The sequence below is a fragment of the Archocentrus centrarchus genome, chromosome 16 (genome assembly GCF_007364275.1).
Source record: "Archocentrus centrarchus isolate MPI-CPG fArcCen1 chromosome 16, fArcCen1, whole genome shotgun sequence".
Lineage (NCBI taxonomy): Eukaryota > Metazoa > Chordata > Actinopteri > Cichliformes > Cichlidae > Archocentrus > Archocentrus centrarchus.
The window spans coordinates 15,463,031-15,490,102 of record NC_044361.1 but is presented as its reverse complement, the minus strand read 5'-3'; the positions used below and the strand labels follow the sequence as shown (position 1 = coordinate 15,490,102).

At 40.5% G+C, this 27,072-nt stretch overlaps 1 protein-coding gene across 2 annotated transcripts in view; it reads right to left on the bottom strand.

Moving 5' to 3' along the window:
- LOC115794747 (RNA-binding motif, single-stranded-interacting protein 3) overlaps positions 1-3,061 on the bottom strand; it is a 142,196-nt gene extending 139,135 nt beyond the window's left edge. For both annotated transcript variants that reach the window (XM_030750389.1, XM_030750388.1), the window contains exon 1: positions 1,802-3,061. In XM_030750389.1, coding sequence (XP_030606249.1) covers positions 1,802-1,876 — 75 coding nt within the window. In that variant the 5' untranslated portion in view covers positions 1,877-3,061. The remainder of the gene's footprint in view (positions 1-1,801) is intronic.
- Positions 3,062-27,072: the final 24,011 nt, after the last annotated feature.

Here is a 27,072-nt window from a genome sequence, read left to right as displayed (position 1 = left end):
CTGATACTTTTGGCTGTTAAAGACAAGTTTTGGTTGATCAGTATCACTTATATAGAGCCTCGCAAAGTTTAAGTAATCGTTTAGTGGACTCCACCAGCTTTGATCTGTTCAATAATTGTCCACAACTTGTTGCAGTGAGGCATGCAATATAAAAAGTTAACAAGCAGTAAAAAAACAGTCTTCCATGTGGAACCATTTCAATTTACAAAATGGAAGCAGATCAGCATCCACTTGTGACCCGTGTTTTGAGAGGCAGCAGAAACAATGGCAAATTTGTAGAATCTCTCTTCTTTATGGTCAATATTTTGTATTTAATGAGACACTTTTGTTACTAATAGAACTGCTTGGGTATTTTAAAGGTAGATCCTCCATAACCTGCAGGAGTTTTACATGCAATGCATCAGGACTTCTCTAGATGCTTCTTGAGAATGAGTGCCGAAAAAAAAAAAAAAAGGGTAATTGAGAGGGTAATTCAACCAACAGTGTCTAGGACTCCACATAAATGTGTTGCTGTTGGCCTGCAAACGCACCGCTTGGCTCACGGTTCAACATATTTTTAACAGCCGAGCAGTAATTTTCTTACCTGCTTTTCCCACACTGTGTCCACCCAATAGCATGATCTCTCTATTCTCAAAGCATTCTACTCCCACACTTTTTTCTTTGCTTCTCGCCATTGCTCTTGCCCACTGACACGTACATATTTGCTAAATATTGCAGCAAACCTGCCAACTCCTCAAATTTACTATCACGAGAAAGAAAAAAGGAAAGGAGAAAAAAAATAAATGAATCAGAGCAGACATAGGGAATGGCGGCCGATATGATGCAGGAGCTATCGATCAGGCCTTCGTAACCCATTTTCTGCCTTCTTGGTGGTAGAAGGATCACAGTGTGTGTCAGCGTGTGCATGTGTGAAATGAATTTATCAGATGGTATGTGTATGCATTCTGTGTGCGTGAGAATACTGGAATAAAACTGAAAGAGCGAGAAGAAAAATCCTGAGCTCAGTTTTCTGCATTCTATATAATCTGAGAAGTATATCAGGTTCCATCAATCATTTCTACAACGTACCATCATGGGTGAGTTGTATGGACTAGGGATTGCCAGAGAAGGGAGGGGTACTGGGTGGAGTTGTCAGAGGGGGTGGGGGGTGTCAGAGTGGGTGAGGGAAAAAGTAGGAGGGAAAACAAGGAGTGAGGGAAGGGTGGGCCTCCTGCCCTGAACTTGAACTTGGAGCTGGTGGGGTCGGAGAGGGGAGGATGGGGTCAAGCACTCAGAGCGGCTGGAAAAGGAAAAAATCCAGCTGAGTGACATCAATATCTCCGTGCTCAAAGACAGATGGGGACAAGGGACACGTGCTATTTAGCAAGCTGTCTTGTGAGGCAATTCCAGCATCTGTATTGATGTTCACTTTAGCGTGGGACCTACAGTGACTCAATGTTTGCCAGTTTTGTAAAACACAGGCAAGAATAATCTCCTGAAATATGCTACAGACTCTTTCTGGGTCCTGATGCACAGATTAAGGAACATGACCCAACAGAGATTAGATACACACACACACACACACACACACACAAAAAAAAAATTAATAAAATACTGAGAGAGAGAGAGAGAGAGAGAGAGAGATGAACATAAAAACTTTGCACTGATTAGGGAAGTGATTTAAAGGGACAGAAGACATAAAAGGTGAAAAGTTTGTTAAAAGGACAGTTGCATGTGAATTTGCAAACAGTTTCAAAATGAAACACTGATCTGCATTTGCAACACACAAGCACAACAACTCAACCCTTGCTGACCATCTTACCTTAGTCTGGAGATAGTGGGGGTAGTAGTAGGTGTAGTGGGGGTACATTGGCTGCTGTTCCAAACGTTTTCCCATGTAGCTGGAATCCAGATGAAGGTCCTGGAGGCTGATCACTTCGAGGGGCTGGCCTGGATTCTTTAAACGACTGCTTCCAAGAGTGGGGGATGAAGAGAGAACACTCTCCTCTCGCTGGTGAAGGTGATAAATGCACAGTAGAAGGAATGGATAGAAGAACAGATAGGGCTTGAGATTTCAGTCTGTCTACTTGTCTGGGAGCTCACAGGGAATCTCAAAAAACCATTCCTTGCGTGGGTCTGGAAAGAGATTCCGGAGTGGCAGCAGAAAGAGGTTTGGGGAGAAGGAGGTGTAGGGTGAGGAAAGGAAGATATGAAAGGATAGGAGCAATACGCGAAACAATAGAGGGAATTGAAAAGCCTGACTGAGAGGGGGTAAAAGGAGAGGGAAGAAGAAGAGGATGATAAGGAGGAGGAGGGATGAATGGCTGGGTTTCGGTTGCCGGTTCCTTGCACACTCCGCTCTAAAAATTAGACTCACTCTTCTTTGCTGCCCTGAACATGCCCCTCAATTTGCTTTCCAGTGTCTCTCTCTCTTGAGCTCTCTCTTTTCCTGTGTATCCGTTTCCCTGTCTCGTTCTTCCTCCCCCTCTCTCGTGTACCAGACGAGACCCTGATCCCCCTGGGAGCTCGGCTGTATCCTGGAGAACGCACGCTGTCCTCTTCTCTATCCTTAAAAGACAGTGAAATCAGCGATGAACTCACACATGGATGTGGAGCTAGGGAGAGAAGAGGAGGAGGAGGAGGAAGAAGAGGAGGAGGAGGAGGAGGAGGAGGAGGAGAGAGGGTGGTCTGGAGCTGAAGCTGTGACTGCCTTTTTTCTCACTCTCTCACTCCCTCCCTCTTTTGTTAAGCTCCGGGGATAGATAGGTAGATATCGCTGAAGCCCGGCGTGGAGGATGAGCAAAAAGAAAAAGCCGTGGTAAAAACTCCTCTTGCTGAGGAAGAAGCAGATAGCGTTATCCAGACGTGCACTCACACAGAGGAAAATCCCTTCTGATCCACAAGGTGCCCCCTCCAACTCTCTTCTCTTTTCTTCTCTTCCCCTCTCTTTCTTCTCAAGCTCACTCCCTGACGGCTTGCTTCCCACTGCGCCTGGCAGCCGTCACTGTGTGTGTGGTGGTGGCGGCAACAGCAGCGGTGGTGGTGGTGTGTGCGTGTGGTGTGTGTGACTGTGCATGTAACTGAGAGGGGAGTGTGTTTGTGTGGCTGTTGGCGTCTGCTCCACTGTGCGTGCTGAGGCATAGAGGGGCTCGGCTTCAGCGCAGCTATGCTCCTCCCTCGCTCGCTCTCTTCCTCTCTGTGTCGCTGTCTCTCTCCCTCTGTGTTTATGGTGGAAGTGTAGAACGGTGGGAGTGGTTGGTCCTGCCCTCCTCCGAGCCTTTGTGAATGTGTTTGCGCTAAATATGAAAAGAGACAAAAAAAATAAAGAAGAAAAACAAAGAAATATGGGCTGTTTAACTCGAACGGTGGAGGTGGGTGGCAGTATGAGCTGGGGTGAAGAGTGCAAAGAGCATACATAAGGAATATCATTTGGAAACAGAGGACCCCCTACTGGCATCCTACAGGCGCAGCAATACTTTAACTTAGCAGCAAAATAGTCATATTTTCCATTGCATGTATGTGATTAGTTAAAAAGCCATCCTCTATTAAACGGCATGTTGTGATTAGCTGACATAACCAGCACAGATATGAATAAATACATAAAAGCGTACCAGCTTAAAACAGTCCATTGTAAAGTGTGTGCACAGGGCAATGCTACTTTCACACATGTCAGCAAAAGGGCCCAACATGGAGTGTGTATGTAGTTCAGTGGTTGTATGGCACAGTGACCCACTGACACAGTGCTGCCTGTTGTGATGTAACCAGGTTTAAGTAGTGCTCTTACATAAGCAAAGTGAGCCATGCATGAAAAGGCTGCTCTGCCCTCTGACTACAGCTGTGTGTGTGAGAGAAAGATACAAGGGTTGGCAGACAATACAAGTTCACTGCAGTGGAAAGAGGGGCACAAGAACAGAATGCATACACGAAAACTCCTCTAAGATAAGGGCTTCATTTCTTAAGGACAATGAAACTACTTTACAGCCTGTGATGTAAAAACACATTATTATTGTGGGCTCTAACAGCCATTTGTCACTATGCCCACATGTCTATTTTTTTATACCACTCTTCAGAGGTTTGAGTGAGTTGTGCAAGTCAACCTACTGTGGTGAGAATCAAGCAAAAACAACAATGTACATCACAATGTTAAACCTTGAACATCTGTTGGAGGTGACTGTCACATCAAATTGTTTTCCCACATAAATAGTTATGTGCATTTAAGGCTTCCAGAAAAGCCAAATAGAGCAGCACCAGTGATGCTGACTAATAACTATTAGTTATCTAAAAAATAGGATTGGTCAAAACAAAACACAATCCAAAATACCTTGCAAATGCACTTACTGCAAAATATTGTTGACAAAACCATTCCTTATATTCATGCTCCTTTGTTTTTCCCTGTGGTTCATAAGGTGGACAACCCAGGTGATTTTGAAGAAAATGATGATTATGCTCCTGGTTTTCAAGACCTTAAGCATATCCTGTAGTCTTGGACACACGTTCACTGAAGTTGATTGTGTGCTCTGTGTGTATGTTTGAGGTCAAAATTGTGAATGTGCAAGTGGCCTGAATGGCACTTCCAAAGAGCAATCTTAGTATAGCAGCAGTAGCAGAAATTGTGCAGAGTTGCACAAGGAGATGACCTTGAAGGGGCAGTGGCCAAATTTCAGTCAGATAAGGTTTGTACTTTGCATGGGCATAGTCATGTAACTTTTTGATCACACTTCTAAAGCAGGTAGTGAGAGCAGGTACACCAGGCACCCACAACCCACTGATTTATCAATGCATCAAAAAAAAAAAATCCCAAAACAGCCCAGAAATAGACTGACAAAAGACTGGTGTACCTGCTTCTTGCCCGATGACAGCATGGATAGGCTCCAGCTCCCCGTGACCCTGGAATGAGTAGTGAAGAAAGCAGATGAATGGCTAGAAGGATATTCCTATTTGTTTGACCACCCACAACAATAATATACAACATTTCTGAGCCAAATTATGATATGTTTTAAAAAGATACAGAGAAACATTCATGCAAGCACTTTTTTGTATGTCTAAACACTTTGCCCAACATTCACACACACACACACACACACACACACACACACACACACCGATGTATGCATTGGGAGCAACTCTGGGTTCAGCATCTTGCCCAAGATTCTTCCCCATGAGGCGGGGATCGACCCATCAACCTTAGTAGACAACCGCTTTCATGAATGCATAAACATCTTTATGTTATTGTGGACAAAGTACAGTGGTGTCACCACAGTTTAGGTACTTCTGAACTGCAAGAACCTTTTATAGTTTTAACTTTTGGACGAACTACCCTTATTTGTTTCTGTGTCCAGGAATTAGGGACCACTGTAGTCTTAAAACTCATTTCTGATGGTCTTCTTTTAGCTTGGATGCAGCATCAGCAACCGCTGCTAACACATTACCCATGTAAACAAAAACTCTTAACATGAGCCTTAAAAAATTGAACAAAACACAACAAATTTAATGTCCAAGGTTTACTGAGCGTATATGCAATGAAGGAAATGGGGTGCAACTTTGACTCAGTGTGAAATATTCTAAATCTTCGCTACCAATTCCCCTGAACTTCCCAATAGTCATCCACCACACAGCGAAGCAATGAAGAAAGAAAATAGAGGATGAAACTGGATAAGAAGGAAATAAAAGTAGTAGCGATGTTGCACCACCAACTGCTGGCCGGCTTTAACATCCAATTTCTCTCAGCAATGCAAAAGCAAACATTAAAAAGGTTTGTTGTTCCCAGGGAATTTCCCCAGTGGGTACTTACCCCAGGTAGTCCCCAGAACTGCTTGGTCAAAAACAGGCTCTTATTAGTGTCTTAACTGGGTTTTCAAGAATTAATTGAGAAAATCTTATCTGGTCTCACCATGGCACTGATGTGTGAATGCAGGTCTGAGTCAAAGCCTATAACACAGCGCTACAGTTTCATCGTGCCTGGAGGCAAGCCTGGATTCAGCACTGTAAATCACTTGTACTTTCATTTTCATCTGTATTGCCTTGTTAACCATATGACAAATTGAGCTTGTTTATTCTGCGTTCTGAAACAAGTGTGTCATCAGGAGTGCATACATTTATTTCATGCTGTAATTTCAATGCAATACGGAAGTTAGGTGAGCATTATAACTTGATTTTTACAACTGCATTTTTGCATAAATGTAGGTAATCCATCCATCCATTCTCTTCTGCTTATCCTGTTCAGGGTCACGGGGTGGGGTGGGGGCTGGAGCATATCCCAGCTAAATGTAGGTAATGTTTTTGCGTGGTTTAGCCTCCAATTTTGCATATATCCTCTCAGTTCCTTAGAGCTTATAGACTGTTTCTTTCTAAAGAACCATACAAGAGTTGTTGTAGTTCTTCATTACAGTAAATTATTACTAACCACAGAATCAGAAATTCTCTTCAACCCAAAGTAATCCAGGAAGTCATCAGATAAATGGCTACTCATCTTATGGTGAGTATGATGCACTTGAAATGGGAGACAAGTGACTCAGATTGAAGTCATTAGCTGACAAGCAGATAAGATAAGCACAAGTACATACCATTAAGATTTCTATTTTTCTTGAAGTAAAACAGGTTCCTGCTTTGACATTCACTCTTCAGTTGAAAGAAAAGAGCAGAGCGAGTTAAGAGAACGTGCACGGAGGTATGATGCCATCTATTTTTTACCGCCATGGATGCTGCTCTGTGAGGCTGTCCTTAAACAGTGTTGCTCTGTGCTTAATGCTAACATTGATATGTTAACATTCTATAATGGTTACAATGCACAGTTTTTCTTCCACATTAAAAGAAAAAGAGGTTTTGATGGTCAAAGAAGAGACAATTAATTTTTTAGAAGTTTGTAAGTATGGTTTAATTTACCGAAGTTTTTAAAAAATAAATCATATTTATTAAATGGCCAAAAATAAGAGGAAAATGCACAGACTTTTGTTAAGTCAGATTAATGATATAACGCCAAGACGTTAACCATCCTAGTCTACTGTTAGAGCATGCTAGCATCTGTAACTTTAACAGGCTCAAAATGTATTTCTGTAACAGCTGCTTTAAACTTTAATAACGGTGCTGGACCTCTCTGCAACTGACTTTGCTACATCATGTTTATAGCATTATCTATGGCAGCTATTTGGGTAATCAGAACATCAAATTATCCTAGTTAAAGCAGGGTCACCAACTCACACTTCTGTTTCACACTCACAAATAAGAGGGAGTCTTTTTCATGTGAGAACATTGTGAGAATGGCAACTTTTTATGTATTTTTACCTGGATTTTTACCCTCTAATCATTTTACTATAATGATCGCAGCGCATGCATGCTTAGTACCAGTCAAAATTTGGACACACTTACCCATTCATATGAGTGAGTCCAAACTTTTGACTGGTACTGTATATATGTGTGTATAAATATCTCCTCCTTAACGGGTGGGCCAATCTCAACGAAACTGCACAAACATCGTCACACAGTGATTATTAAAATCTATATGTTTTAAGAAATATATATATATATATATATATATATATATATATATATATATATATATATATATATATATATATATATATATATATATATATATTAGAAATCATAATTCTTTTGACTTTCCTATTCATCATCCCCCCAGGGAAAATAGTTTTCTTAAAAACAAAGCAGATTTGGGTTGATAATAATGCCTGATTCATTTGGGGTATTGTGTCTTGGGAATCTGGCTTCACAGAATTTCATTCCAGGGTCATGTCAGATAGTGGTAAAGAGAGCAACCCCCATTATCCTGAGCCATTTCAAATGATCAAACTACTACTTTATTATTGTTGTGACGGAAAAACTGCTAGCAGCAGAAATGAAATGAATGTGTCTTTAAAGAGCATTCATTCCTAAACCTTTGCAGTCAGACCACACACAGTTTGATCGAGTAAAGTTGTACATTCATTCAACACCATGTATAGAATGCCAAAAAACAATGCATACAAGGAGCCAAGGGATGTGTGTGTATGTGTGTGTACTATGAGTAGCATACCAACCAAATGTTTCATGAATGCTTAAGATTCTGCTGACACTGGAGTTAAAGAAAGAGAGGGAATTGATTCCTCCAACTGCACAGTCCTATTATGAGCAGAACAATCTTTACATCTCTCTCCATACGCTGCCAGCATAAAGCTTCCTAATTACCTTGTCCAGTGACAGGACAGCCATAATGACTATGGTAAATTCACACTAGTTAATTGCCTTAATTTTAATATCAAAGTGACTTGTAAGCACAATCTAATTCTCAGCTAGTTTCTACAAACTCAACGTGTCCCTGCTGTAACAAAAAGGACATTGTTCTGAGGAGTTTTCCAAACCCAGTGTTTGACAAATACCAGACAAAAACTTGCAGCTGGAGCAAAATATCAAAGTGTGTTCACTGACACTGTGTCTTCTCAAAGCTCACAGTCATCAAAGCAGTTTGCAAATGGGGCAGGAAAGGCCATGCTGTGTCTCAGAGATGCGTTCCCTCTCATCACTGACCACCAGATGTATAACAAACACTGAGCCAGAAAAAAAGAACAAGAGTCAAATCCTTACATCTTAGTTCAGATACAGCTGGAAAAACAGAAGACGTCACGATGATGATAGTCCTCTACAGAAGCTGCTCTGGTAGGTTTTCAGGAAAAACACTTGCTAGGATATCAACACCACACACACACACTCACACACACACACACACACAGAGTGGTATTTGCACATAGCAGATTTACAGTGGTAAATGGACTATTACATCCAATTGCCACACACAGCATGAGGGAATTTGTCTCTTTGTGAGTCTCCTGGGATCCAAACAGAGGGACTGCAGAGAATGTAGAATAAACTGTTTAAGGTATCTTCAATCCAGGAACTCAAAAGGGAAGAAATTAGGACCAAAGAAATTCTATCACTGGCAATTTATGTGTTTAGATCTACACCATATTCAAGCTACATACTTCAACTGCTTTTGCACATTGTCAGTAATGCAGATGATTTTGATGAAAGAGAAAATATGTTCCTGAACATGGCAACTGTAACACAGGTAACAGAGCTTGGTGGCCATTAACTGTATAGCTGGTGGTTTAATAACCTGCTCTTCCTGTTCTCCTGTCCTTGAGCCTCAGATTGCTTCAGCTGGGTGATGTTGTAGAACACAAAATGACTGATTCATGCCTCTAGTGCAGCAGCCAGGGAAGACCAAAAATTATATCACTTGCAATTCAAAACGTTCCCTGCAAATTATGAGTTGTGTTCATTGACAAAAACTATTTCGGACTGATGGCAACATGTTGGAAATCTGTCTGCATTTATAAATCAGACGACAATTATTTGCAACCCTTTGACAATCTCAGAGTGACTGGAGTCATTCCAAGCCAGACTGCAACTGTTTACCTCCTAAAGGTTGCCTCCAATTGGGCGACCTGTGCACTCGCCTTGAGATGAAAACTGCTCGTGTGTGTGCAACATCCTCAACCTCTGGGCAACTATTCTGTCACCAAAAGTTGCAATCGGTTGGAGAATGTGGAAAAAAAATTCAATATTTTTTTATTTCCAATTTTTTTGCCGTCCAATTTTTTACTCATGTGACTGAGCCATCAGCTCTGAATTAGGAGGCAGCTTTGTCAAGCCAAGTGTGTTTTACTGTTTTCATTCAAATACATGGAATCTGAAGATCTTATCTAAACTATTATTCTTACTCTGAAAGAAGTATTGACAGACAATTTTATTGGGGTGTGGATTTGTTCAAAGAAAATGCATGTTAGTAGAGATGCTCTACTGTACTGCGCTGTGCTGGTGTGTCTCTAATGTGACCAAAAACCAATAGAGACACACCAGCAGGCTTGTTAGGAGTTGGTACCAACAGTAATGTTCAACCTGAGCCACTAATCACATACAGCACCTCGAAACAGCCATCAGGAATTCAGCTTCAGTCTTATGACGCAAATGTAAGACACTTTTGCCAAGTACTCATATTGTCGAGTGACACTAATGATAAATATTCGAAAATGGAATGCGCAGCATTTGCAATGACAACAATAAGCAGATTAAGGGCAGAGGAATACATGTTGGTGTTTCAGTCAATGAGACAGGCAGACAAGGTGGGGGAGATACTGGGTTACACAATATGAGCAACAAATCTCCACTGCCATAAGGCCACACGAAATATCACTTCAAACCAATAATCTCTTGTACAACAGCGTATGCTTCGTTACATGACTGAATCAAAATGGTGACAAATCACCTTAGGCCCCTTTCCAAATCCCACTCCTCCCATGCTCTTTTCTGCTCCCTCCCTCTCCCCTCCCATCTCAACAGTAAGGGATGGCTCACTTTAACACAGATCATCATTTTATTAAAAATGAAAAAAAAAGTGCAGCGCGTCAGTGGATTCATTTTAACAATTATGCAAATCAGACAGGAGATGAAGCTTTTATTAATGTTAGAGAAGTGTTGCATCAGATACTGCAGAAGTTCATTAAGTTACTCCTGCTGAAGATGAACACATTCTGATTAGTTTCACGTCACTGTTGTCTGAATCACATTATCTTCTTGGGCTGCGTCAGCGCAAAACTCCCCATGGATCTCTTGCTCAAGTAATATATGTGCAAGGGGTGGTACTTCACAATTAAAAGTGTATAAGTTGGATTAATAACCCAGATGTCTGCTATGTTTTGTGTTTTGTTTATGGGATCAATATGGGATCAATTTGGTGCATTTACTTCTTCCACTTTATGGAATAATATATGTATCACTCATAATTCACACTCTGCTTTTAATTTGTTTTTTTAATTTCCACTGTCCTTCAATCACTGCACTGTTGCAAAAAATTATGTCATTCTCCCTGGCTTTCTCCAACTACCCCTTTCCCTGTCTTTCCGTGCAGGTACAGGGCCTCTGAGGTGGTGGACCATGACTGACTGACTAGAGCCCATGCTTGCTGTGGCTTTGAGGGGTAATTAATTTCAGCAAACGACCGCCACGTCTGTCGACTTTTATAAACGACCGTTTACGCGCTATGGACAATTTAACCACTCCACTGAGCCCGCCTTGACAGAGATGAGTAGAGAGATGTAGGAGAGGAAGAGAGAAAGACAGGGGGAGAGAGAGGGGATGGGGACCACGCTGCTAGGTGACTGATGGGAGATTTAATCAATAGAGTAAGCACATTTACTCTCATGATGCTCACCCAACATCCATATTCATAGCCTTAATTCTCCCGACGCCTACGCTGTTGCACACCACAAAAATTATAATGCATGAAGGATTTCACTACATCTCATCCGGTCTCATCAAAGGCCAGTATCATCACTGCTAATTACGTGTACCACAGTGGAATAAACATCATTGTGGTACTCTAGTCAAATGATGCTACTCTAGATTTAAGCTTAATTTGATAACCAAAATGACTGTCTTCATCTGTATTCTGGCACGAACACCTGAACAGGCCAATTTTCTCCCTGTTAATGTCATTGCCTGTATTTGGAATCATGTGCCACATCCAAAAAACACAGCAGCTATGTCACTATGTCAGCTATGTCCTCCTTTTCTCAACAAAATTATGACATTTGAACTGTGTGTGTTAGTGAAAATGTTTGAATTGGCTGTGACTAGACCGTGAGAGTGTGCTGAACAATGTCTGGTCATTGTTCTCTATAATTACTTGAAACCAGACATCATCTCTTGAGGCCTAAGAATAACTGCTCAGCCAGTCACCACCCAAATATTCACCCTTGGAATATAGACTGCACCACCCAGAAAATACAGCTGAAATTACAAAGTACCATATCCCTTTATTATGGGAGATAAATACCACACTAATCAGCATAAGAAATTAGATTAAACGGATAATCACAAGCATCAAAATACTGTCATTTTTGTCTGAATTACCCCTACTGTAGCTAACTAAATATATAAGCTTTCTTCTGACATGTAATTCTTCCTATAAGCATATCCCAGGACTGGCTACCTACTGAGTTTAGAAAGATGTTTTTTAGCATGTTGCACTGACTATAGAAGTAATGAATCAAAAAAGGACATAATGTTAAAGTCTGACTTATTTCTTTTGTTTAGATTTTTTTTTCAGCATGTATGCAATTACTCCTAACATGTATAGAGAGCAGACAAGAAAGCTGTCAGGGTCCATATTCTATATTCACTTGTTTTACACTTTTATTCCAAATATGTCCCACTTACATTTTTCTGCAACCTCCTAAAAGGTCAATAAAATGAACCCAGCTTGGTTTTCTCAGTGTAAGACTGTTTTTATAATGTGGCATATAACACTGCCACATTCTCCCCTCAGAATTTCCACAGACCAAGACGTGCAGAGCCACACCGCAGTCACTCGGCACTCTGTCAGCTGAGTCCTGTGAAAACCGTTGTGTTTGCCTCTAACACTATCGGGTTGCCAGACTATTAGCACTGCAGCCCCACTCTGCTTTGTTCCCCTTGCCAAAGCAAGTTACATGGCTTGCCTCGATGTCAGTGTTTTCACAGCTAGACATACATTACTGTGTGACATCAAGCCCAGGGGCTTATTGATCTGCCGGATTGTATGACAGGACCCTTTATGGCATTTGCTGGAATGTATGACAGCAGTATGCCTGCCTCAATACTTGGCAGGGATAACTATAGTATACCACAGTGTAGAACAAACTAGCGGAGCCATAAGAGGGACCTGCGGCAGCTAGTGTTTCCATAGCTACAGTGGGCAGAGGAGATTGTTTACTGTCCGAGAATGAGAAAATACCTTTATGCTGAGTAAAATTTTCTGTTCCCGTGTGTGTGTGTGTGTGTGTGTGTGTGTGTGTGTGTGTGTGTGTGTGTGTGTGTGTGTGTGTGTGTGTGTGTGTGTGTGTGTGTGTGTGTTCCTTCTTGATGGGAGCTCTTCATAAGACTGTGAGGCTGCCCCAGTGTATACCCACAGCACTGCTTCTTAATAGCCCCCCCCCATCTACTTTGTCCATACACACAAATACATATGCACTTGTGGTCATGCACACGCAAAGCCTACACGCACATTCCATTGTACGCTTCGCCAAGCTAGTGTAATCAGGGCAGCATAATGTGTTTACCTCTCTAAGGTACGAGAGTTTGATTAAGGAGCAGCCATCTGGCAGAGGAGAGGAGAGGAGAGGAGAGGAGAGGAGAGGAGAGGAGAGGAGAGGAGAGGAGAGGAGAGGAGAGGAGAGGAGAGTAACCTCTACTTTAATAAATAAAATCAATCCTGCCATTGTAGTCATTATGCCCACGCAGACATGTCTGTACTACAATCAATCAGTAGAATTGCAGTTCAGCCTCTAGAACAAACTATATCAGACATAAAACTGACCATTAACAACTGCAACACCTGCCTGATATCACCATCACACAGACATAAACTACCCGAGTCTGAAGGCAACATCTAGCTGACATTAGCATACGATGAGAGCCAAATGTCATTATTTGCTACTTCTTTTTCCAAGCTGCTGTTAATTAGGCAACCAAGCAATCACTTTAGGCATTAATATCAACAAGTAATGATGGGTAAGAACAGGTGGTCTTATCTAAGCCCATGTCAGTTTCAAGCATAAAGGCAACTGAGAGCTAGTAAGTACCTCCACCAAGGAGGCTTCTTTTTCATTGCTGCTTGTCTTTTTAGCTGCCTGTTTGTTATTATAAAATCACCCAAAAACTACTTTTCAAGAGTTAAGTGGAGAGGAGGAGAATAGGCAAAGGAAGAATACATTAGCTCACTTGGTTGCATCAAATAAGGGACTACTTGCTTCTTTTCAAGACAAGTTAGAAGAATCTACCCTAACACGGGGGGAAAAAGTATTCAAAGCTGTTTTAAGGACACTTAGAACAACCAAACAACCAAAACTGGCAGAAATGAATTTCAGATCAAGACTCTCAAATCATATATTTGCTTTTCGAAAGCATCTAGACTGATCAAGAAGTCGCAAAGTGGACAAGCAAACCAAGTACAATGACAGTGTAGCTTCAATGCATTTCACCACTAGTGGTATTGCAACAACCACAAATACATATTTAAACATCCATCTGTTAGCCTTGCTAAGATACATTAGCATTGCTGATAAAGTTGCACATTATAGAAGAGTGGACTAATAGTAGGTACCGACAGCCACATTTTCAAAATCATTGTAAAGTCAAGGTTATGGGGTCATTTTGTTTAATTTTGTTGTCAAAAAGCAGCATACTAAATTTCAGGTCAAAATCTATAATGGTTTTTGAGATATATGGCACTGGGGGTACCCCCCAATTTCACCCTATACAAAATTGCAATTAATAGCATTTTTGAAGTAATATAAAATAAAGGTCGAGTATATTTAAACATTATTATTGCCATTTGCCCGTCATTTCTACCCACTAGATCACATATTTACAGGTTCAAGTTTGTTTTCAATTTTGGCGCCATCAAAAGGTGGCATTTTTGTGACCCCCTTATTTCAAGAAATGACTCTGAAGAGGCAAGAAAAGCATATATTTCTAATCTAATGTGTAGTCTTAGCTAGCCTTTTTTTTTTTTTTCAGGGCCACAGGAAGTCCAAAATTTAAGAAATAAAGGTCCAAAAAATGCTTACAAGCCAGTTTTTGACAGCAGAAAAAAAAAAGGCAGAAAATAGTCAGTTACCGAAAGAAAATCCTGAATGCAGCACCTGGCTTTGCTTACACCAGCAACCAACCAGAAGGCCGCATCACGGTTATGTGACAGACTGCAACTCGTGCAGGGCAATGCATGCATGTTACCAAACACAGTCGCCAGGATGGATCCTAGCTGGGGTGAGATTCAATAGTCCAGCGGTATGGAGACAACTGGCGGGGTTTTGGCACCTGTTTGATTTTAAAGAAAACTTCAAATGTTTTATTTTTGTATCAAGATATTGGAAAAAATTCCAATAGGAAGAGTCTCAAAATTTCATTTGAAAGGGGTGAAATGATGTATAACTGGAATTTGGGGTAGAAAAAAAACATCTTTAATTCATGAATTTGACATTGATGGAAAGCTTATAGAATGCTTCAGAATAAGGTAAAGATGATTTATTTTTAGCTCCAATCGCAACTCAGTGCATGGAAAATTTCTAGTTTCTGCTGAAATGTAGCAGTGCTGGTCACTTTATGCAAATAGTCAGCTGGACATGTACCGACCGAATCTAACAGTTTTCCAAATGCATTTATGAACACTTACTGAAATTGGTATGTACAGGTTGAGAAATTAATAAACTTGCTTTTGGCGAAAAATATTTAAAATCCTAAAAGCAGACATGAAAAGTGGCAAGTAGAAGTTAAACCACTTATCATTGTTTGAGTGGCCACTTGTCCAATTCTATAGCTATTAGCTAAGTGCTGTCAGTACCTACTAATAGCCCAGACAGAGGTCTGATCTCCCAGTGTCATACTAGTTTACATACTGTTTTGCACAAAACTGCTCACCATTCCTTGTTGCCTAAACTAATATCACATTCTCTCTTGCTGCAACAGCACAAATCTATATATATATGGTGAAATAAAAGCCAAAACAAAGAAAATGTAGTCTTTAATTTAAAAAATGAAGGGATGTCCAGGGTAAATAATAGCAGGATCTTGCAGGATATAGCCTTCCTTTGCCCTCCCTGTGGTACCTGACAGGCCTGTAGCTAAGCTCGCCCTCAGCCATTACTTCTACTATAGCCTTCCTGCTCCATTAAACTCAACAAGCTTAACTCAATGGCTTTCATTCCTCACAGCAACTGCTTCTGCTTCATACCCTGGTGGCTTTTAACAGGAGAGGGGCAATTTGAGTGGGGGGCACAGCATTTCCCTTGTTAACACAAAATATGTCATGCATTGCCCTTGTTAACTTTGAAAGAAAAATCAGTGAAAACAATATTTTTACCTTCACTGGTGTCCCTGTCGCTGAATATAAAGATATTGCTCACTGAGGGCTACGATCTAAAAAACTACAGTAAAAAAAAGGAGCCATTAAGTTATCCTTGTCCTGCTGTGGCATTTAATCCAGCAGTTTTAATATAGAGAAAGTAAATGACACCCTACTTAAAATCTAGCATCAAGTAGGATTCCAGTCTGAGTCAGTGATTACTGATTATGGAAAAACGGGGAAAAAAATAAACTTAATGATAGCTCTTTATTCTTCAAAGGAACAATCTTTAGAGCTAATATCTGCCCTCTCAGATGATCTGAAGCAGAATAACTTTCTAACATTAATTTGAAACACATGTTTAGAGACAAGTTGAGCTTGTTGGGTCCCAAGATGGCCACCAGTTTTACCAGTTTGTCTGCCTGCATGTGAGCTTTGAATTTGAATTCTTTTTTTTCTGTGTCTTCTATTGAAAAATCCAGCCAAGAATAGCAACATATTTTTACACATCAACAAAAGACATGCATTGGAGTCTTTCTCGTCTATACTGCCAGGAGATAAAAGGAGATTATTTTATTGTTGCTGGGTTGCTGCAACCATGAAGCTGCACTGAGCAGCTGCACTGGACTGCATGGGCATGACTGGATGATAAAACAACCCTTTATACCTGCTATGAAGCTCATTTTTGGTTCCACTCAAGAGATGCACAGGGACTCTCCTGAGTTGACTGAGTTGGAGCTGCTCCTGGGTTATGGAGGACCTATGCTGGCCTGTCTGACGCCTAGTTTGGTCACCTAGCCTGCCTTTTGCTGTTGTTGTTTGTCGATGACGGCATGTAGTGGAGTGACTGGCTTTTCTGGAAACTGCTGCCAACATGCACCTGTCGGTTTGGTTGTTAATTAACATGTGTCTCTTTGGACCATCTGGACTCAGTTGGGTGAGTGGATATTTACCACCTCCCTTATCAAGTTTCAGAACTTCTATGAAAAAAAGACTCATTTAATCTTCAACAAATTCACCCCATGAGACAGCAAAAGCTTTATATACCCCAATCACAAGTGAAGATGCTGCTGTATTTACAATCTATGAAAGCTCTGAATGGCATCCTCATTGTGCAAAAGGACTCTTCACGCTCTACTGCCAGCAATGTTGCTTATAAAACTAATACACATCCTGGGAATTTGAAGAGCACTATTTCGCTGCTGCTGCTGCTGCTTCTGCTGCTGCTGCTGTTATCTGGGAATGTGCAACCAAACCTTGGCTCTATGTAAAATACTGTCACACCAGCAGATATGAAAAATACAGCAGGTCTTGGCTTTGTGCAAGTCTTCTCAGTCGCCGCAACTAATATGGGTATGATAGTTTTATCAGAAACTTGGTTAAAAAAGTCAAGACATGACGATCTAACTGTAACTGGTGGCTACAATGTTTACAGATCTGATCATAAAAGGTGGTGGAGTTGAAATATGTGCTAAAGCATGGTTTTGTAGCTCCTTATCACAATCTATAACTAAAGCCAGACAGTTGGATCTGCTCTTTACTTTAGTGCTGTAGGCTGTTATATATTAAAAAAAAAAAAGCCATCTCCTCTCTTTCTCGCATTTTACAAAGTCTCAGTGATTCAGAATTAATTATCCTGGATGATTTAAACTGGGATTGGCCATCATCTGCATCTGATTGCCTGAAGGAATCTTTAAACCTTACATAATTTATTAATGTTCCTACAAGGCTCAACTCAAAAGATCTAAGTGAATCTGCATTACTAGATCTCATTCTTACAAATGCACCCTACAAATATTCATCCACTGCAGTATTTTGTAATGATGTCACCGAACACTGTGTAAGAAATTCTAAATTACCCAAGTTCAAACCTCATTATGGAATTCTTTTAAATGTATTTTAAAGAATCTGAATAAGCATTTTTAAATGACCTGTACAATAGTGATACTGGCAGAGTTAATGTGATACATGATGTGCATGGGAACATTTTTATAATTCATCACAATATGCAACAAACATGTTACTGTAAAGAAATTTAAGATATCTGCACGGGACACTCCTGTGATAGGGCAAGAGTACACCCTGGACAGGTGGCCACTCTGTTGCAGGGCTAATAGAGAGACAGACAACCATTTACACCTGTAGGAAATTTAGAATCAACAATTAACCTAACCCCACTAACTGCATATTAGAGAGTAAGCAGAGTACCTGGAGAAAACCTACACAGACATGGCAGACTCCACAAAGAAAGGCCCCGGCCAGATGGTGGATTCAAACCCAGGACCTTCTTGCTGTGAGGCAGCAGTGCTAACCACCATGCTGCCCCTTGTGTTTTAATTTACTCAGTTGAAATTAAGAATAAAGTTTATATTGTTGAGTGTTTTAATGAGCAATTTATATTAGCTAGTTCTCTTTTTGATGCAAAAATAGTAGAGTAACAGTACTCTAATTTGAATTCTGTTATTTCCATCTTGGACAGTCTTATCAAGGGACCCATTTGTTTTTAGACCTATTTCTACCATTTTGATCCATAAACCTTTGAAACCCATTGGTCCAAATGAATCACCTGGACCTGACAATCTGAATCCCTATCTTCTCAAGCAGGGATCCTCAAATCCAGGCCTCGAGGTCTGGTGTCCTTGAGGTCTGGTTTTAGATATGTCCCTGATCCAACACACCTGATCACAGCCGACCACTCTCACCCTGGGCAACGACTTTTTGACCCTCTCCCCTCAGGCAGGAGGCTACGGTCCATACGGACCAGAACCTCCCGCCATAAGAACAGTTTCTTCCCCTCTGCTGTTGGACTCATGAACAATAACCCTAAGACTGTTACCACCACCCTCCACAAACGCTGATGACCCTATGTCTATGCACCTGTCTGATTGCACTGATGTACATATTAGTGGAATATAGTTTACATTCTTTTATCCTTTAATTAGTCTCTGCACTGTATATTTTGTAATTTTGTAATATTGTGTTATAGTTATAGCTCTAATATCTCTGTATATTTGCAATTTGTATACTTGTATATTGTCTTATAGTTTTTATACTTATTTGTTTTTTCTGTAAGCACGAAGTACCGCAGCAATTTCCTAATGCTGTGAACCTGTTCACCCATATGGCAATAAAAACCTTCTGATTCTGATTCTGATTCTGAATAGCTGAATTGCCTCCTCAGTATGCAGTCAAGTTTTCCAGTGTCCTGCTAATGACTTCTATATTTGACACAGGTGTGTTGAAGCAGAGACACATCTAAAAGGTGCAGGACACGGGACCTCGAGGCCTGGATTTGAGGATCCCCTGTTCTAAAGCTTATAGCTGATTTTTTGCTCATAGTTTTATTCTGTGTCTCCAGACTAATATCATCCCTAAATTCTGTAAAGTAGCCTATGTTCTCCCCTTATTTCAGTGTGGGAACAATTATTGCCCTATATCAAAACTTTCTACTCTTGCCAAGTTTCTACAAACTGGAACAATACTTGGCTAATAATAACAATAATAGCTTACAGTAAATAAAACTCCATCTGGCTTTAGATCAGGTCATAGTACATAACAGCAGCTATGTTGGTAGTTCAGATGCAACAAATGGAATACAGTGTGTTCATACAGATGGGTAAAGGTTTTAATTTTCTATTTTTATTAATAACATCAGGAAGAAAATGACTACAGATACAGTGCACCTTTATGCAGATGACACCATACTTTACTCTGTAGGCTCTACTGATTCAGGATGCTAAGAAACTTTAAACTGCCTTTTAGCAACTGCAGGTACAGTATCACTGCATGGTTTAAAGTTGGTTCTCAATGCTAACAAAACCAAATTCATGTTTCCCAGAAATCACTCCCAGATATCAGATAATGTTGGTATTCATACGTAGGAGCAGACATCATCTGACAAATATTAGCGTGCAAACTGAACACTTACTGAAAAAGTTGGTGGTTGGACTGTTTATAGTTTTGTTTTGCTTTTTAAGTTTGTACTTCAAAAGCTTGTACAGGCCACATTCTTAAATGTTCTTGATTTTGACAACATTTACATGTATGCTGCCTCTTCTGCACTTTGTTGTCTAGACTGTGTATCACACTTCTTTATATTTTATATAAACTTTATTGCATAGTACACATCACTGTGTCCTTCGTAACTGATTAATCTGGTTTACTAGCCTTTATTAGGCCTAAAGTGGGGATTATACATTCCGTGTTCGCGAGCCTGTTAGGGTCGACTTGGGTCCCAGGGACGTAAATTTCGTCAGGCAGCTAGTGCAAGGGTCCCTGCAGATGTGCATGAGCCTTCCTGGCTGCACCAAGTCTGCACGTAATCACATCTTGATTGTTAGATTTTAAACTGGCCAATTTAAAACCTCTGTACTGCGGCAAAACTACAAGAATTATGTCATTGTCCTAATAGCTATGGAACCAAATCTAATGGATTAGATCATAATTTTCTTACCTTGGTGTTGGCTCTCACTGCGGTATTGTATCACTTCCTGTTCCTGTTTCGGAGCACAGTGTTTTGCTGTCTGTTAGCTGTTATATCTGTATAACTCGATTTATCTGGATAATAACATATTTTAGTGTAATCTTCACCTACTTTAAATAGCATACTCTTTGCTGAATCACCTGTATTCACATTACTCACTTTATTTGTTTTTAGAAATTCGCTAGCTTAGCTCAGCTAGTAGCTTAGCCCTTAGCCGACTCACTACCAGCATGGCTTCTTCTCCTGCACTTTCCTGCTCTGGGTGTCACGTGTTTAGTTACTCCTCGGCCTCCTTTAGCAGTAACGGTACTTGTAATAAATGTAGTCTGTTTGTAGCTCTGGAGGCCAGGCTTTCTGAACTGGAGACTCGGCTCCGCACCCTGGAAAATCCTGTATCTAGCCAGGCCCCTGTAGCGGGTGCGGATCATGGTAGCTTAGCCGCCGTTAGCTCCCCCCCAGCAGATCCCGAGCAGCAGGGAAAACAGGCCAGCTGGGTGACGGTGAGGAGGAAGCGTAGTCCTAAGCAGAAGCCCCGGGTACACCACCAACCTGTTCACGTCTCTAACCGTTTTTCTCCACTCGGCGACACACCCGCCGAGGAACAAACTCTGGTTATTGGCGACTCTGTTTTGAGAAACGTGAAGCTAGAGACACCGGCGACCATAGTCAAATGTCTTCCAGGGGCCAGAGCAGGCGACATTCATGGAAATTTGAAACTGCTGGCTAAGGCTAATCGTAGATTTGGTAAGATCGTTATTCACGTCGGCAGTAATGACACCCGGTTACGCCAATCGGAGGTCACTAAAATTAATATTGACTCGGTGTGTAACTTTGCAAAAACGATGTCGGACTCTGTAGTTTTCTCTGGGCCCCTCCCCAATCAGACCAGGAGCGACATGTTTAGCCGCATGTTCTCCTTGAATCGCTGGCTGTCTGAGTGGTGTCCAAAAAATGACGTGGGCTTCATAGATAACTGGCAAAGTTTCTGGGGAAAACCTGGTCTTGTAAGGAGAGACGGCATCCATCCCACTTTGGATGGAGCAGCTCTCATTTCTAGAAATCTGGCCAAATTTATTAACCCTCCTAAAAACTGACTACCCAGGGTTGAGACCAGGAAGCAGAGTTGCAGTCTTACACGCCTCTCTGCAGCTTCTCTCCTCCTGCCATCCCCCCAAAACCCCATCCCCATAGAGTCGGTGCCTGCTCCCAGACCACCAAAAACCAAAGCTAAAATCAGCAAAAAGCTATTTAGGCATAAAAATTCAAAAACAATAAATAATACAGCTTCATCAACTGCACCAAAGAATAAAACAATTAAATGTGGATTGTTAAACATTAGGTCTCTCTCTTCCAAGTCCCTATTAGTAAATGATTTAATAATTGATCAACGTATTGATTTATTCTGCCTTACAGAAACCTGGTTACAGCAGGATGAATATGTTAGTTTAAATGAATCAACACCCCCGAGTCACAGTAACTGTCAGAATGCTCGAAGCACAGGTCGAGGAGGAGGATTAGCTGCAATCTTCAATTCCAGCTTATTAATTAATCAAAGACCCAGACAAAGTTTTCATTCTTTTGAAAGCCTGACTCTTAGTCTTGTCCATCCTAATTGGGAAAATCAAAAACCTGTTTTATTTGTTATTATCTATCGTCCACCTGGTCCTTACTCAGAGTTTCTGTCTGATTTCTCAGACTTTTTATCTGATTTAGTGCTCAGTTCAGATAAAATAATTATAGTGGGTGATTTTAACATCCATGTAGATGCTGAGAATGACAGCCTCAACACTGCATTTAATCTATTGTTAGATTCAATTGGCTTCTCTCAAAATGTAAAGGAGCCCACCCACCACTTTAATCATACTCTGGATCTTGTCCTGACATATGGCATAGAAACTGAAGACTTAACAGTATTCCCTGAAAGCCCCCTCCTGTCTGATCATTTCTTAGTAACATTTACATTTACTTTAATGGATTATACAGCAGTGGGGAATAAGTTTTATTACAGTAGAAGTCTTTCTGAAAGTGCTGTAACTAAGTTTAAGGATCTAATTCCTTCATTGTTATGCTCTTCAGTGCCATGTGCCAACACAGTGCAGAGCAGCTACCTAAACTCTGCTCCCAGTGAGGTTGATTATCTCGTCAATAGTTTTACATCCTCACTGCGTATAACTTTGGATACTGTGGCTCCTCTGAAAAGGAAAGCTTCAAATCAGAAGTGCCTGACTTCGTGGTATAATTCACAAACGCACAGCTTAAAGCAGATAACCCGAAAGCTGGAGAGGGAATGGCGTCTCACTAAATTAGAAGATGCTCATTTAGCCTGGAAAAAGAGTTTGTTGCTCTATAAAAAAGCCCTCCGTAAAGCTAGGACATCTTACTATTCATCATTAATTGAAGAAAATAAGAACAACCCCAGGTTTGTTTTCAGCACTGTAGCCAGGCTGACAAAGAGTCAGAGCTCTGTAGAGCCAAGTATTCCTTTCACGTTAACTAGTAGTGACTTCATGGATTTCTTTACAAATAAAATTTTAGACATTAGAGAAAAAATTATTCATAACCATCTCAAAGATTATTCTTCATGTTCGGCTGCTTTCAGCACTGCTGGTATTTGTTTAGACTCTTTTGCTCCAGTTGATCTTTCAGAGTTAACTTCAATAGTTACTTCCTCCAAACCAGCAACATGTTTGTTAGATCCCATTCCTACTAGACTGTTCAAAGAAGTCTTTCCAATTATTGATGCTTCAATCTTAAAAATGATCAATCAGTCTTTATTAGTTGGCTATGTACCACAGACCTTCAAGGTGGCTGTAATTAAACCTCTGCTTAAAAAGCCATCACTTGACCCAGCTGTCTTAGCTAATTATAGGCCAATCTCCAACCTTCCTTTTCTCTCAAAGATTCTTGAAAGAGTAGTTGTAAAACAGCTAACTGATCATCTGCAGAGGAACGGTTTATTTGAAGAGTTTCAGTCAGGTTTCAGAATTCATCACAGTACAGAAACAGCATTAGTGAAGGTTACAAATGATCTTCTTAGAGCCTCTGACAGTGGACTCATCTCTGTTCTTGTCCTGTTGGACCTCAGTGCAGCTTTTGATACTGTTGACCATAACATTTTATTACAGAGATTAGAGCTTGCTATAGGTATTAAAGGTACTGCACTGCATTGGTTTGAATCATATTTATCTCATAGACTCCAATTTGTTCATGTAAATGGGGAGTCTTCTTCAGACAGTAAGGTTAATTATGGAGTTCCACAGGGTTCTGTGCTAGGACCAATTTTATTTACATTATACATGCTTCCCTTAGGCAGTATTATTAGAAAGCACTGCATCAATTTTCATTGTTATGCAGATGATACTCAGCTTTACCTATCAATGAAGCCAGATGACACACATCAATTAATTAAACTGCAGGAATGTCTTAAAGACATTAAGGCCTGGATGACCTCTAATTTCCTGCTTCTAAATTCAGATAAAACTGAAATTCTTGTTCTCGGCCCCACAAATCTTAGAAACATGGTGTCTAACCAGATACTTACTCTGGATGGCATTACTTTGGCCTCCAGTAACACTGTGAGAAATCTTGGAGTCATTTTTGACCAGGATATGTCCTTCAATGCACATATTAAACAAATATGTAGGACCGCTTTTTTGCATTTGCGCAATATTTCTAAAATTAGAAACATCCTTTCTCAGAGTGATGCTGAAAAGCTCATTCATGCATTTATTACTTCTAGGCTGGATTATTGTAATTCATTATTATCAGGCTGTCCTAAAAGCTCCCTGAAAAGCCTTCAGCTGATCCAAAATGCTGCAGCTAGAGTACTGACAGGGACTAGAAAGAGAGAGCATATTTCTCCCATATTGGCTTCTCTTCATTGGCTCCCTGTTAAATCTAGAATAGAATTTAAAATTCTTCTCCTCACATACAAGGTCTTGAATAATCAGGCACCATCTTATCTCAAAGACCTCATAGTACCATATCACCCCAACAGAGCACTTCGCTCTCAGACTGCTGGCTTACTTGTGGTTCCTAGGATACTTAAGAGTAGAATGGGAGGCAGAGCCTTCAGCTTTCAGGCGCCTCTTCTGTGGAACCAGCTTCCAGCTTGGATTCGGGAGACAGACACCCTCTCTATTTTTAAGATTAGGCTTAAAAGTTTCCTTTATGATAAAGCTTATAGTTAGGGCTGGATCAGGTGACCCTGAACCATCCCTTAGTTATGCTGCTATAGGCCTAGTCTGCTGGGGGGTTCACATAATGCACTGTTTCTCATTCACCTTATTTACTTTGTTTATACTCCACTCTGCATTTAATCATTAATTGATATTAATCTCTGGCTCTCTTCCACAGCATGTCTTTCTCTCCCCTCAGCCCAACCGGTTGCAGCAGATGACTGCCCCTCCCTGAGCCTGGTTCTGCTGGAGGTTTCTTCCTGTTAAAAGGGAGTTTTTCCTTTCCACTGTCGCCAAGTGCTGCTCATAGGGGGTCGTTTTGACTGTTGGGTTTTCTCTGTATTATTGTAGGGTCTTTACCCACAATACAAAGCGCCTTGAGGCGACAGTTTGTTGTGATTTGGCGCTATATAAATAAAATTGAATTGAATTGAAATTGAATTGAATTAATTCAGCAGTAGGGCTGTGCCATAATCATATCACCCATTATAATACAGGCATAAATTTTTACATATCACAATATCAATATGTAGCAACACCATACGTTCTGTTTAAGATCCCTAGTGCACACAACGAGACTTTTCAGAGTGAGAGTCATGTGTCAGCCACCAATGATTTAGTAAGAAAGGAGCTATTTCAACAACTTCCAACAAAGCACAGCGCTTTACAAAATAAGCCAGAAAACTGTTCCTGCTGAAGGTGGAAACAACAAACTTGTCTCACAACTTGAGGCAAAAACCACCATCGAGTACAACCAGGGTATGAGGCAGGAGATACTAGCAGCAAAGGCTGGGCAATATGACCTTAAATCATCACAATTAATTTAATATTTTGCCTCAAATTTGATTAATGAATGCCTATTTTTACACACACTATTTGTTTAGAGACCAAGAGAGAGACAGATATCATTGTCGCAGGTTTTCTTGAAATATTGGTAAAGTTGAGGCTATATCGCCCACTCCTACTTCGCAGCTATATTTTCAGAGTTCTTTTGATAATTAGAGGCCAAATCCTATATGTGAATATGGAAATGCATCCATAAACTCTTTAGTAAGTGAATCAGACAGTTATTAAACTGCACCTTATAAACTGTGACTGTAGGATAGCTCATCATTTCCTGTAATATCCTGATCAATCCTGTCTTCAAGTCACAGATAATTTAATAAAGTTATTGCCGTTGTGCTAGAAGTGCAAACAGGCTCTACGCTCTCACTTGGAGAAGCTCATGGATGGTTTATGCTGCTGTCAGATGCCTCAGGTATGTAACAGACTGGAAACTATACAAACTAACTTCAGCTCCTATTAACATTTTGTCAGAACTTGGATTAGTCGTTACAGGTCAGTGTTGTTAATTTGAGCTGTTAGAGAGTTTGTCTTCATCCCTGTTAAAATAAATGAATAAAATTACTCTAAACTTGTATGTATTAGACATTTCAATCTGTAATAGATGTAAAACTAATGAGAGAAAATTCAGTATCCATGAAGGGTGTTTGTGTGTGTTTCAGCAACTCAAGACGCAAGAGATGTTTGGAGTGTGATCTGTTTTTGCCATTTAGGGCATTCATCAAAGGAATCATGTCTTCAGCTGAGCTGAGCAACTGCAGGAGGGACATGAATGCCATCATAATCTTATGCATGCCTATCCATTTATGCTACAGTCACACTAGGGGAAAGAAACACTCATTGGAGACCGCAGCACAACCAAAATATTTGCAACCATGTCCAGTGAACTTGCAATCTCGCTGCCTTTGAAACAGTTGCTTTGAAGACAGGAAACAGGTTTGCAACCAGTCACAGATGCCATCTTCAAAGCAACTTGGGGGTGCCAAAATACCAATAAAGCCTTTCAGTCTGCTGTCAGTTCGCAACTGAATGTGATCAAGCTGGCAATTATATGCAATGTGTGATAATACAGAGTCCAACCAGAACGTCACAGATTTGAGACAAAAATGTATAAATTTATAAATGACTCCAACTATTGCAATATGTTGGCAATCTGTCTGCATTTATAAATTAGATGGTGATTATTTGCAAACCTTCACCACTTAAAGTTACTGCAGTCAGTCCAAGTCAGTCCATCAAGTTTGGAGACAGACTGCATCCCGTCAGCCAACCTGTGCAATCACCTTGTGATCAAAAGTGGTTCTTATAACTACTCAATGTCACTCAATGTAAAAAAAACTAATTCAAGGCAATCAACAGGTATTTTTCCTAGTTGCAAGGAGGCTCAGTCCTGTTTAACTCTCGTGCAGCTATAATGCAACTACATGCATTCATATTTATGTATCACTTTTAATACAGCACAACTAGGTGAGACCTAGTAAAACTGCCATTGTGGCATTTAAGGAAAAGTGACCAGGGTCCACATTCAGACATGACAAGTTCAAATGCCATCAGATTAACTGAAACATGCATGAATCAAAGAGGCTTTTGTGGGATTTCCAGTTTTATGGAAAAAAAAAAAACCTTCTGATAACTACAGCTGAGTGAAAATGAGACTTTTTTTAACAAGAATGAAGTAAAATAAAGCTGCATTTTCAGCATCATTGGCTGTT